General features: G+C 40.4%; 1 protein-coding gene across 1 annotated transcript; it reads left to right on the top strand.

Moving 5' to 3' along the window:
* The first annotated feature begins 4,622 nt into the window (after positions 1 to 4,622).
* On the top strand, positions 4,623 to 10,139 carry LOC139420607 (chorion-specific transcription factor GCMb-like). The gene is made up of 5 exons (XM_071170802.1): positions 4,623 to 4,827; positions 5,248 to 5,500; positions 6,889 to 7,001; positions 7,448 to 7,573; positions 8,824 to 10,139. Exons 1-5 carry the CDS (start codon positions 4,732 to 4,734, stop codon positions 9,766 to 9,768), a joined length of 1,533 nt encoding a protein of 510 aa, XP_071026903.1. The 5' UTR covers positions 4,623 to 4,731; the 3' UTR covers positions 9,769 to 10,139.
* The last annotated feature ends 3,159 nt before the right edge of the window (positions 10,140 to 13,298 follow it).

Below are 13,298 nucleotides of genomic sequence, written 5' to 3'. Positions count from 1 at the left end.
GTTCTTCAAGATGTTCAAACATTCAGAGATGACCAGCAGGGTCAAATAATAATCACAGTGGTTGTAGAGGGTGCAACAGGTCAGTACATAAGGAGTAAATGTCAGTTGGCTTTTCATGGCCAAGCATTCAGAGGTCGAGACAGCAGGTGCAGTAGAGAGGGAGCGAGGGAGGGAGAGTGATATCAATGAGATGGGCAAATGAAGTAGTTACAGAAAATATGATATATACAGTCGTATGAAAAAGTTCGGGCACCCCTGACAATTTCCATGATTTCCATTTATAAATAATTGGGTGTTTGGATCAGCAATTTCATTTTGATCTATCAAATAACTGATGGACACAGTAATATTTCAGTAGTGAAATGAGGTTTATTGGATTAACAGAAAATGTGCAATCAAAACAAAACAAAATTAGACAGGTGCATAAATTTGGGCACCCCAATAGAAAAATCACATCAATATTTAGTAGAGCCTCTAGATGCTTCCCATAGCCTCTAATGAGTGTCTAGATTCTGGATGAAGGTATTTTGGATCACTCCTCCTTACAAAACATCTCCAGTTCAGTTAGGTTTGATGGTTGCCGCGCATGGACAGCCCGCTTCAAATCATCCCACAGATTCTCAATGATATTCAGGTTTTGGGACTGGAATGGCCATTCCAGAACATTGTACTTGTTCCTCTGCATAAATGCCCGGGTAGATTTTGAGCAGTGTTTTGGGTCGTTGTCTTGTTGAAATATCCAGCCCCGGTGTAACTTCAACTTTGTGACTGATTCTTCAACATTATTCCCAAGAATCTGCTGATATTGAGTGGAATCCATGCGACCCTCAACTTTAACAAGACTCCCAGTACCGCCACTGGCCACACAGCCCCCACAGCATGATGGAACCCCCACCAAATTCTACTGTGGGTAGCAAGTGGTTTTCTTGGAACGCTGTGTTCTTTTGCCGCCATGCATAATGTCCCTTGTTATGACCAAATAACTCAATCTTTGTTTCATCAGTCCACAGCACCTTATTCCAAAATGAAGCTGGCTTGTCCAAATGTGCGTTTGCATACCTCAAGCGACTCTGTTTGTGGCGTGTGTGCAGAAAAGGCTTCTTCCGCATCACTCTCCCATACAGCTTCACTTGTGCAAAGTGCGCTGAATTGTTGAACGATGCACAGTGACACCATCTGCAGCAAGATGATGTTGTAGGTCTTTGGAGGTGGTCTGTGGGCTGTTTTTGACCGTTCTCACCATCCTTCGCCTTTGCCTCTCCGATATTTTACTTGGCCTGCCACTTCTGGCCTTAACAAGAACTGTGCCTGTGGTCTTCCATTTCCTCACTATGTTCCTCACAGTGGACACTGACAGTTTAAATCTCTCCAATAGCTTTTTGTAGCTTTCCTCTAAACCATAATGTTGAACAATCTTTGTTTTCAGGTCATTTGAGAGTTGTTTTGAGGCCCCCATGTTGCCACTCTCCAGAGGAGAGTCAAAGAGAACAACAACTTGCAATTGGCCACCTTAATAAATACATTTTCCCATGATTGGGATGCACTTGTCTATGAAGTTCAAGCTTAATGAGCTCACCAAACCAAGTGTGTGTTCCAATTAATCAGTGCTAAGTAGTTACAGGTATTCAAATCAACAGAATGACAATGGGTGCCCACATTTTTGCACAGCCTATTTTTCACATCTGATTTAATTTCAAACAACTTAATATTGCTACACTAAAAATCTTTATCTGGACAATATTATTAGAAAATGAATGGCATGCCACTCTGATCATTTTCTGTGACGACAGAGTAAATTATTATGCAGCCTCAGAGGAGTGCCCAAACTTTTTCATAGGACTGTACATACGGTATGTACAAAATGACACCTCACATGCTTATCTGGAAAACAACATCATAGACGCCTCAATAAGGCTTGGCAGGTCCTTCATGCTGTTGTATTCCTCAATTTTCATGAAGTCTATAGCCCTTTCAATCCACGTCAACACGTGGACATGAGCAAACACACAGGACAACATACAGCCAAACAGACACAGAACCCAATAGATGACAAAATGTATGAATGTTAAATACATTTCTTTAGATTAAAAAATAAAAATGTTACTGGGTTAGATACTTAATGAGACCTTTCCTGGGAAGGCGGGTAAAGCAGTCTTCATCCGTCTGGCATGCATCATCAATGGCTCTCGCTCTCAAAAGCTGAGTGACGCTGTTGAACACTTCTATCAAGTTCCTGCAATTCACAAAAAGGAGATAGTGGGAGAGAAAATGTAAAAATAATTCTAACAGAACTGTTCAACAGATTTCTCGTGGAACCAAGATGCTTTTATAAGGTTGTTGAAAGTTGGCTATGCTACTTCTGGCAAGAATGTCTTACCCACAAAGGGTTAACTATAATTTAATGAATATGTGGATGTGAGAAAATAAACCTGTTAACCAACGACTTGGGAGGCTTTCTCCCTCAGAAGTGATGCTGTGATGGCTACAACAGTATTACTAACGTAAGCCTCCTCCAAAAATGATTTCGAAATGATAGAAAATGTTAAATATGCATGGTTTTGATAAATATAGATGCAATACATAGGAGGCTAGTTATTGCTTTACACTGCAGGTCTCGTCAATGGGGTCCTTTTCACGAAGGTGTTTTTCGTGTTTAATTAAACCCATAGGTTAATAATATAAACATATTTTGATAATTTACCATGTTTTACGATAATATCATGAACCGTTTTTTCGGCTACTATAATTATTAAATAAACTATTTGATTTCATTATTAAAAAAATGAAAACATTTACGATCATAATTTGCAGTGTGCAAGTGTAACTATAGAGACAATTTTGCCACAGGTAAATCTAATTAGCGAACCGCTTGAAAAGACGCCCCTCCAAGACCATGATCAGTCAAAATAAATAAATAATGTTGTAAACATTGTTATTCCTATTTGTTAAAGACAGCAATTTTTATTCATTACTGTATTCGAAGTATTTTTTGGGGGGAAATATGATTTTTTTCCTGTGTGGAGCCATTCGATCATTTGCATATAATAGCAAACACACACATCTAAAGATGTTGATAACATTCTAATTTTGATAAATTAAAATTGAACTTTCACAGTTATACTATTTAACTTAAACTGCCTTATTTACGGTTATGCAATGTAATAGCTAATAACGCCCTTCAATAACAAATGGCACGCTTGGTTGTTTGATCTACAAACAGTGACAGATACAATCTATTCATTTATTATTGTGTCGTGTGCTTTGCCATTTGTAGGTAAATATAACAACAACTGTTAAGCGATAGCCTAATGATTACACCACTTAGACCTTCTGTGAGAAGGGAATGTACTCAATGAATAATGAACAGCAAATATGTTAAGATTTCACTTGAGGGAAAATAATAATCGTTTTTTTGTGTGCATAAAATCGTATACAGTAACGTAAGCCTATGTTTTGATCAGCCTCGTAACAGTGCCAATTTGGCTAATGGAAACATGCAAACCCCTGACATGCTTCAAATGTAAAATAATGTCGGGAAAAAAATCCAAACTATGGCCATGCCTGATCAGATTCCCGAATAAAAGAAAAGAGAACAACATTCCACAATAAAACAAAAAGGTACATTCGTAAAGACATGGGTGTAGCCTACGAAAATCTATCCGCTGAAACATGAAATTCGTTAACATTGCCGCATGACTGATGCTTTGTTTGTTGTTAATGTGCAGCCCTGGTAGTTTTGATGTTTACGCGTCAGTGCGGCTTAAGGTTTACATACAACAACTCCTAATGATCTCAGATAGATCACTTGACACCTGTCACTGTAGGCTACTTGTGTAACCGTTGAATGTGGTTATTTCACATTCAGATTACTCATATAAATATTTGCTGATTTATGAGCTAATCGTTATTCCTAAACCAACAGGTTTGACATTTACAACACATATACTTTTCCTGTCAGAACTGCAAGCATAATCGAAATTGGCCTATTCCCATTGTTTTCCAGTTTCAAGTTTCAAAGTTTATTCGCCACTTGCACAGGATAAAACAGGCTTAAAACCAAACAGTGAAATTCTTACCTTGGGAGCTCTTTCCCAACAATGCAGTGATAATACTACTATTACTACTACTACTAATGATAATAATAACAATAATACAAATATAGAGAGTAATAATAATAGAAAATCTAATGAAACAATTCAAATAAGCGTAAAACCCACACAAGAACTACGAGGGATAAAGAAACGTTTGTTAGCGGCCTTGTGTAACTTCATGACGTCTAAGTGTATTCAAGATCAACATAGATAGATATAGGTTAGAGCATAGTTAATTGCATTTGGTGTTTCATACATACACAGTGCTTGGAAGGAATGCTCGGGGAAACCGCCACGCAGTAGGATAAGTGGAGGTCAGTGCCACGGGTCAGGTGAACTGAAAGTGCACAGTGCTCAGCCTCAACAGAGCTGATGCTAGACATATTTTCTAGTCCTGCCTCCTCCTCCTTTACATAGACGAGACAGCGTACCTGTAGTCATTCACCTTGCTACTCCCGTGGCTTCGCGTAACACTACTCAGTAAACAACGGGAGCATTGGATTGAGATAAAAGACAGGGGATACAAGATAAAAGACAGGGGATACAAGGTGCGCGGGTAGGGGACGCTAGCTGTAGGCCTATTGATGAATCCTGCTATGAGTCAAGTTCAAAAACAGTCAAATTGAGAGAATCTTACAAGATGGCAAAGTCCTCGGAACAGTTTGATGACCCGGACTGTGTTTGTTCCTTCGGTATGAAGTTATCGTGGGATATCAACGACCCAAAACTGCCTCAGGTATGTCAAAATCTCTCATATGACAGTTTACGCTATGCTTTAGACTATAGGCTATTCAATGAGAGATATTTACATTTCCAAAGTATATATATCACTTCATACTCTATTAAATCAAAATATGTCAAGGTTGAATTTAAATAAATCATTGTTTCAATTTGTAGCCTAAAAATATACAAAGTTCAGGATAAATTAGTGTGCACTCAGATTGTCATGATTTGCCTAATATGCTTTCACAACTCAGCTTTCAGATATTCATTTGCGCTTTGTGACCATATCTTCGGGTCTCTCCACAATCAAAACGTATTGCAGCAAGCCAGGCATATTCTAATCATTGGCCTGTACCTTTCGTGTGTAGCCTTATTATCCATTTAGAAAGCAACTATAAAGTAAGGAATGTATATTTCCCCCTAATTCTGACAGGACACAAAGCAGTATGACGCTTTTCAGGAGTGGACGGATGGTTATGTGCGTTACATCTACAATGGCGAGGACAAGAACGCACAGCGCCACCTGAGCGGATGGGCTATGCGGAACACCAACAACCACAACTGTCAGATTCTCAAGAAGTCCTGCCTGGGTGTCGTAGTATGCGGTCGAAACTGCACGCTGGCTGATGGAAGCAAACTCCAGCTCAGACCGGCGATTTGCGACAAAGCACGACAAAAACAACAAAGTGAGTAAATGCATTATGCACATCTGTATTGCATGGTGTACACTTGCCGACGAGTCTCATCGGGGAAAAAAGGATGAAGACATCGTCTTTTTAACATTAACAATGCAGCTGTTGATGCTGTATCAAATGAATCATAATGATAGCCTACTTACTGGGCCTGTCGACTATATAGACTGTTTTTGAGAATATAACCCCACTCTGGATCGAGATATTCAACTTTTGATCGATCTGGTCTAAACACTTGGTAGGTTTCCTGTGACTCCTTCATTCAGTCACACTATAGGAAATGTGGCACTGTGCTTCATCATAATAATAATATCCTCACTTATGTGGTAGTAAAAAAATAACGAAGTTGGCTACAGTCGAGGATAGCCCACAGGAGCAGCCAAAATGTATGGAAAACATTCTTGTTTGTATTTTGAAAAAGCAATTAGGTTCTTAGTGTGCTCAGATTGTAATAATCATAATAACATAATACACAGCTTTATATACAGAACACCTAGTCAAACAACTTCAATTAAACAATATTGTTGGTCTGAATGAAAAAATATATATTTACAATTTTAAATAATGTTTATTTTATATATATTTTTTGTATTGATTTCCTTAAATCATTGTTTCACTTGTGACCACTCCCCACACTATGATCTTCCTCTCACATCCAGAAAAGTAGAATAGTTAATAAAATACATGGACAATACCTGAATACAAAGGTTGCTTTTATACTATCAGCCCAGAGGGAAGCCAAATGCAAAATCAAATAATATGGCCTTGTTTAAAACTGTGTGGTTGTTGAAAACTGTGTTGTTGTTTAAAACTGTGTGGTTGTTTAAAACTGTGTGGTTGTTGAAAACTGTGTGGTTGTTTAAAACTGTGTGGTTGTTTAAAACTGTGTGTTTGTTTAAAACTGTGTGGTTGTTTAAAACTGTGTGGTTGTTTAAACCTGTGTGTTTGTTTAAAACTGTGTGTTTGTTTAAAACTGTGTGGTTGTTTAAAACTGTGTGTTTGTTTAAAACTGTGTGGTTGTTAAAGACTGTGTGGTTGTTTAAAACTGTGTGGTTGTTTAAAACTGTGTGGTTGTTAAAAACTGTGTGGTTGTTTAAAACTGTGTGTTTGTTTAAAACTGTGTGTTTGTTTAAAACTGTGTGTTTGTTTAAAACTGTGTGGTTGTTTAAAACTGTGTGGTTGTGTGTACTGGTGGTTATTTAAAACTGTGTGGTTGTTTAAAACTGTGTGGTTGTGTGTACTGGTGGTTGTTTAAAACTGTGTGGTTGTTTAAAACTGTGTGTTTGTTTAAAACTGTGTGGTTGTTTAAAACTGTGTGTTTGTTTAAAACTGTGTGGTTGTTTAAAACTGTGTGGTTGTGTGTACTGGTGGTTGTTCTCCAGAGAAGCTGTGCCCCAGCTGTAACTCTGCCCTGGAGCTGATGCCATGTAGAGGACACAGTGGCTACCCCGTCACCAACTTCTGGAGAATAGATGGAAAAGTCATATTCTTCCAGGTTTGTGGGCTCATATTTTCAACTGAGATTCTGGTAACAGTTTATTTAACAGTCTTCTTTCCTCATAAACCATTAATAACCTGTTTGTTGATCATCATATATAAAGCATTTATTACCTACGAAGACCACGTACAATAGCTGTTTTCTACTTACTTCATACTACAGATGTTTAGTTGTTTATAAGCAAACCTTCAAATAAAGTGTTAAGATTTCAGTACAAAGAAAAATGGACAATGAATTAGGAATTGGCGTGGGTTCATCAATTTGGATGTTTGATTAATAATATCTGAAGGCAAATAATTTGAATTCACGATAAAGTAGAAAACAAGAAACACAGTGTTTTTGGTTACAAGCTTCGGCGCAAAAAAAATCTAAGTGTGTGACTAAAGATTTTCTAAATTATTTCAAGAAAGTAACAATCGTAGTATGTGTTGATGTGATTGCAGGCCAAAGGAGTCCATGACCATGCCAGACCGGAGAGTAAGTCTGAGACGGAGGCCCGGAGAAGTGCAGTGAAGAGGAAAATGTCCTCTCCACACTTCTCCCAGAAGAGGAGGCTGATAGAGTCAGATGTAAGAACATTTACCCTCCATGGTCATATGCAGTTGAAGTCTGAAGTTTACATACACTTAGGTTGGAGTCACTAAAACTCGTTTTTCAACCACCCCACAAATTTCTTGTTAACAAACTATAGTTTTGGCAAGTCGGTTAGGACATCTACACTGTGCATGACACAAGTAATTATTAAAGATACAGAAGTATCTATATCCACAGTAAAACAAGTCCTCTATCGACATAACCTGAAAGGCCGCTCAGCAAGGAAGAAGCCACTGATCCAAAACTGCCATAAAAAAGAAGCCAGACTACGGTTTGCAACTGTACATAGGGACAAAGATCCTACTTTTTGGAGAAATGTCCTCTGGTCTGATGAAACAAAAAATAATACTGTTTGGCCATAATGACCAGCGTTATGTTTGGAGGAAAAAGGGGTGCTTTGCTGCAGGAGGGACCGGTGAAATTCACAAAATAGATGGCATCATAAGGGAGGAAGATAATGTGGATATATCGAAGCAACATCTCAAGACATCAGTCAGGAAGTTAAAGCTCGGTCGCAAATGGGCCTTCCAAATGGACAATGACCCCAAGCATACTTCCAAAGTTGTGGCAAAATGGCTTAAGGACCACAAAGTCAAGGTATTGGAGTGGCAATCACAAAGCCCTGACCTCAATGCTATAGAAAATATGTGGTCAGAACTGAAAAAGCGTGTGCGAGCAAGCAGGCCTACAAACCTGCCTCAGTTATACCAGCTCTGTCAGGAGGAATGGGCAAAAATTCACCCAAGGTATTGTGGGAAGCTTATGGAAGGCTTCCAGAATCGTTTGACCCAAGTTAAACAATGTAAAAGCAATGCTACCAAATACTAATTGAGTGTATGTAAACTTCTGACCCACTGGGAATGTGATGAAAGCAATACAAGCTTAAATAAATCATTCTCTCTACTATTATTCTGACATTTGACATTCTTAAAATAAAGTGGTGATCCAAACTGACCTAAGAAAACGGAACTTTTACTAGGATTAAATGTCAGAATTGTGAAAAACTGAGTTTAAATGTATTTGGCTAAGGTGTATGTAAACTTCAGACTTCAACTGTATGTACTCTGAATTATGTCTACCTGCTTAGCCAGAGGTGGATGGTTCCTCTCAATTGTTTTCCTGTAGGAAAATTTGTCTTGCCACTGTTGCCTTTGCTTTCTGTATAAGCCCTGTGCACCTACAAGGACATTGACATATGTACTGTTGTGTACTGTTACTTGTTCAGACTGGGAGATACCATGACCTGGGTGCTCCTTTCCCCAATCTGCACCAGCTGTCCTGCATGGAGGGCCCTGACCGCTTCAGCATCATCGCTGAGTCCAACTTCCCCTTCCAGAACCCTGAGCCCTACAAGACCCAGCACTACCCACCCTTCCAGAATCCTGAGCCCTACAAGTTTGCCTACGACTCCCATGCCACCCTGGGTGAGGCCCCCTCCACACTCCAGAAGCCGGCAAACCACCGTCTGTACATGCCCAGGCCTCCATGTAGCTACGACTTTGCTGTGCCTGGCTATTTAGGCTCTGGCTCCTACACAGCCCTCTACAAGGACCCCAGTAGCCACCAGGCAGAGGCCCCTGAGCCCAGCAAGGTGAGCTTAGGCCTGGGTACCAGCACCACCACACCCCACACTACCGGCACCCTCTCGGGCCATGACCGCAGCAGCTACGACACTCCCAGCAGCAAGCATCACGGCTGGAAGCAGATCCTGGGCAAGGGGACATACGGGGAGCGGGGTGAATATGGGCAGCTCCCTGGCAACGCCAACCACCACTACTACAACAGTGAGTATCCATGCAGGACCCTGACGGGCCCAGTGCCAGCCACGCCCGCCTCCCTGCAGACCATCATCACCACCACCACCAAGGTGTCCTACCAGCCCTGCCCCAAGCCATCCGTGGTCAAATACGGCGATAACATGTACGACGTTAAGGGCCTGCCCAACTGCAGCTCCTTGCTCGAGGACACCTCGCCCTCCTCCTACTCTGATCTAAAGATTACAGAAGATTCCGGGGTCATCAAGTCGGCGCTGTCGTACCAACCGGAAACCCTGCCAGCCAAAATCGAGAGGGCAGAGAACTTTGACACTTACCGATACAGCAACTACGCGTCCAACAGCTATCCCGACAGGGTTTCTCATCCGCTTAGGTATGACGGAGTAGGGTACTAATAGCTCACACCAACAGAGCAGAGAATAGGGAGATATGACAGAGGAGTACATTTTATAGTAACCTGTATACAAATGGTCAGAAAGAACACTTGGAACAGACTTAATGACACCTTTTATCAGGTTTGTGAATATCTATTGTTATTTATATATTTGAGGTGTTGGAATGCGTTTGGACTGCTAGTGATGACAGTCATCTAGGACATTCACAACATTTCCCAATTTGCATTTAATGCATAAGGAAAAGCCACAAATGAGTTATTATGCAGGTTGATCTTTATTGTCATGAGTCTTGCCCTGGGGGCAGAACTGAACCGTTTCTGCTAGATGGGCCAGCTGCAAAGTCAAAATTGGCAATATCTTAAAAATTCATGTTTTTTTTTTTTGCTTTTTAGTCTTAAAGGGATACTTTGGGATTATGGCAAGGAGGTCATTTATGTACTTCCCCAACGTCAGATTGACTCGTGGATACAATTTTTATGTCTCTTGAGTCCAGTATGAAGGAAGTTAGAGGTAGTTTTGTGAGATAATGCTAAATAGTATTAGCGCAATGACTGGAAGTCGATGGGTATCTGCTAGCATGCTAGGCTCCAGGGTTATCAGTGTTGTTAGGATTAAGGGTAGGGTTAAAATCTGATTTTTTGACTTTGTGGCTGTGCCAGCTAGTGACCACTCTGCAGAGCTGCCTCCAGTACACGAGTCATCCCAATAAATGCCAACCTGCTGTTATTATTGCCTTTGGATAAAATAAAAATAAAATAAAATAAATCAGTTTATTGTGTTTGTAGAACATGAATAGGTATTTTGTCTGTGTTACGTTATATTCCTATGGCACTGGAATAAATGTTGTATAGATTGGGATGAGCTACAAAAGCATAATGAATGTGCTCTTGCTACCAGTGCAACTGTAGATAAAGTCTTGAACTGTACAGTCTCTGAACATAATTATGTGACATTCAAATTCAATAAGCTCCCACTATAGATTTGACACATTCTGAAGTTGTGGTTATGGCCTTTGTTTTGGTCCAATTATAATTCACCTCCAGCCTTTTGAAAGGGCCCCCCTCCATTTTGGGGTAGGGACAGGAGAGAGAGAGAGAGAGAGAGAGAGAGTCTTTGTCCCTCCCTTCGAGAATGCCGGTAACACACGCCGCTGACAGTATCTCTCCTCGCGGCCGGATCAGCAGGGAAGCAGCGCCGCTTCATTCGTTGACCCCGCCGGGGAGTTTTCCTCTGATGTCCCGTCTAGATAAACAAATTACTCACTATTATTGTAATGACAGAGGTGGTGTGAGCCATGAATCAGTTTGCCCATATGTGGATGAGTAGGTAACACCAGAGGGGATTTGATCCTCTGTAGGGTAACTGTGTGCAGACAGGAGACATAACTGTACCCCTGTCAGACAGACAGATTACAGACTGATAAAGCTCTGTCTCAATATTGTTTTGACGATTATGGAATTTTGGTTAACGATTATTCGTCACAAAAATCGCCACGGTTCTTATCATAATTGTCAATTTTGTTGAAAAATATTTTGAGCTTGTAAAGCATCATAATGCATCTTTTAAAATGAGCCACGACATACCTAATGAATACCACACAACTCTGGTGACACCCCTGTCTCAAAAACAACTTGTTTGACCGCTTTGAACTATTGGAAACTAAGCCTCCCCCGACCGTGCTGGTGTTGTGACGAAAATCTCCCCCCTGCCAGAATCCACCCCCCCCCCCTTTCGCGTGAATGCACACGCACTCAATTCTTCATTGCTGCGACTTGCTTGCTAGTTGAGATTTCTGCTCTTCACTCCGTTGTCAGTTTAGCCTGTTTAATATAACACACATACATTAATTATTCATTTTGGTTGCCTTTTGGGTAAGCTATGTCTACTTGAATAGGACGATTATTATTTTAGTTCACATTTATTGTCCACACTTTTCAGTTACATATACAATATTTTTTCCATCTCTACAGAAACCTATTACCTTGTGTTCCCTTACTTTTACAGAGACATAGCTTCTTCTGGATAGTTGAGATGGGGGTGTAGGCGTACACCTAAAATGCAGCGTTTTGACAGAAAAAACTATTTCATATACAGCATGTTGGTAAAAACGTTGAAATGTAAGGTAGAGCACATGAGACTACAAGGCAGTATAAGTATAGTTTTTAAAATTATACACTTGGCTGACGATAGTATGTTAGAATCATTAGATGATAGTACAGTGCATGGTAGGCTATAGTGCTTTATACAACGGGTGGGTCTAATCCTGAATTCTGATTGGTTAAAAGAACATTCCAGGCGGTGCAAGTCTATGATGTTAAAATGCCCATTTCCTCTGTTCCATCTGACTGTGCAATCCACTGTCTCATCAGCCCAGCCAGGCAAGTTATAAACTAGACTGTAAAAAGCACCTAGATATTATCTCCAATTTATTTTAGACTAACATTTGGTTTTCAACAGCGGAGATTTGAGTGATTCATCAAACCTAACTTGTTTACCTGAAAGGATCTCGTTTACAATACCATTCCCCTCTGTATGGCATGGGTCGTGACTTTATTCTACAGTCCTGTTTGAGCTTGCAACGTTCTAGATCTTATCGAAGACTGAACTAAATTGGTAAGCAGATTGTAGGCCTACATACTGGTGCTTGTTTCAGTGAATGGTAGCACTATTTCCATGTCCAGTTTCAGCTGGTTTCTATAAGGTAAACCTGGGAAGTATCACTTATTTTCCTTCAAAGCATTGACTCAACACACATTCACACTGGATGGAAAACAAGTCAAATCAATTTAGCTGCTGTTTAAACCCCACCATATAATCATCATCATATCAAGTTAACTTTCAACACTATCAATGGTTTGTATTCATAGTAAATGTACAAACAATTTGTAATACTAAAAGAAAGGGTTCCAAAAGGGTTCTTAGGTTGTACCCATTGGAGAACCCGTTTTGGTTCGAGGTAGAACCTTTTGGGTTCCAGGTAGGACTCTCTGTGGAAAGGGTTCTACATGGAATCCAAAAGGATTCTACCTGGAACCAAAAAGGATTCTTCAAAGGGTTCTGCTATGGGGACAGTCAAATGACCCTTTTAGATTCTAGATTGCACATTTTTTTCTAAGACTGTAGTGGTGGTGGTAACTAATAATAATTCAATTACCCCCATTAGTGAACGTTCTAGAACAAGTGGATTCCAACCCACATAATACACACATGTCACTTTTACTCTTCACCCAAACACGGCAAACTTTGACCTCTAAGCCTCTCTGACCATTGACCCTTCTCTGCCATGAAACCTGTCTTGATTTCCACTGAGGGGTTGACTCAGCCTGTATCCTCCCCTTAGAAGGTAGAGTACCACAGACATACACCCAGGTCTGTAGCACTGGCTGTCTGATAGGTGTCTGATTAATGTTGGTGAATATGCAGCCACCCCTATATTCATCCCCCAGCCCTCATCCTACACCACCATACTTCAAGAGGATATGTTTACAAACAGTGGGGTAGAGATACACCATGTTTAAAAGCAGGTGCCT

This window comes from Oncorhynchus clarkii, chromosome 11 (genome assembly GCF_045791955.1).
Source record: "Oncorhynchus clarkii lewisi isolate Uvic-CL-2024 chromosome 11, UVic_Ocla_1.0, whole genome shotgun sequence".
NCBI classification, from domain to species: domain Eukaryota; kingdom Metazoa; phylum Chordata; class Actinopteri; order Salmoniformes; family Salmonidae; genus Oncorhynchus; species Oncorhynchus clarkii.
This window is presented reverse-complemented; position numbering and strand designations above follow the sequence as displayed.

Bases quoted from the DNA above. Each gene is read 5' to 3' on its own strand.
- LOC139420607 (XM_071170802.1), top strand. From the start codon at position 4,732: ATGGCAAAGTCCTCGGAACAGTTTGATGACCCGGACTGTGTTTGTTCC. The intron at 5,501-6,888 runs GTGAGTAAATGC...GTTGTTCTCCAG, and splicing joins AGCACGACAAAAACAACAAA to AGAAGCTGTGCCCCAGCTGT. The intron at 7,574-8,823 runs GTAAGAACATTT...TTACTTGTTCAG, and splicing joins GGAGGCTGATAGAGTCAGAT to ACTGGGAGATACCATGACCT.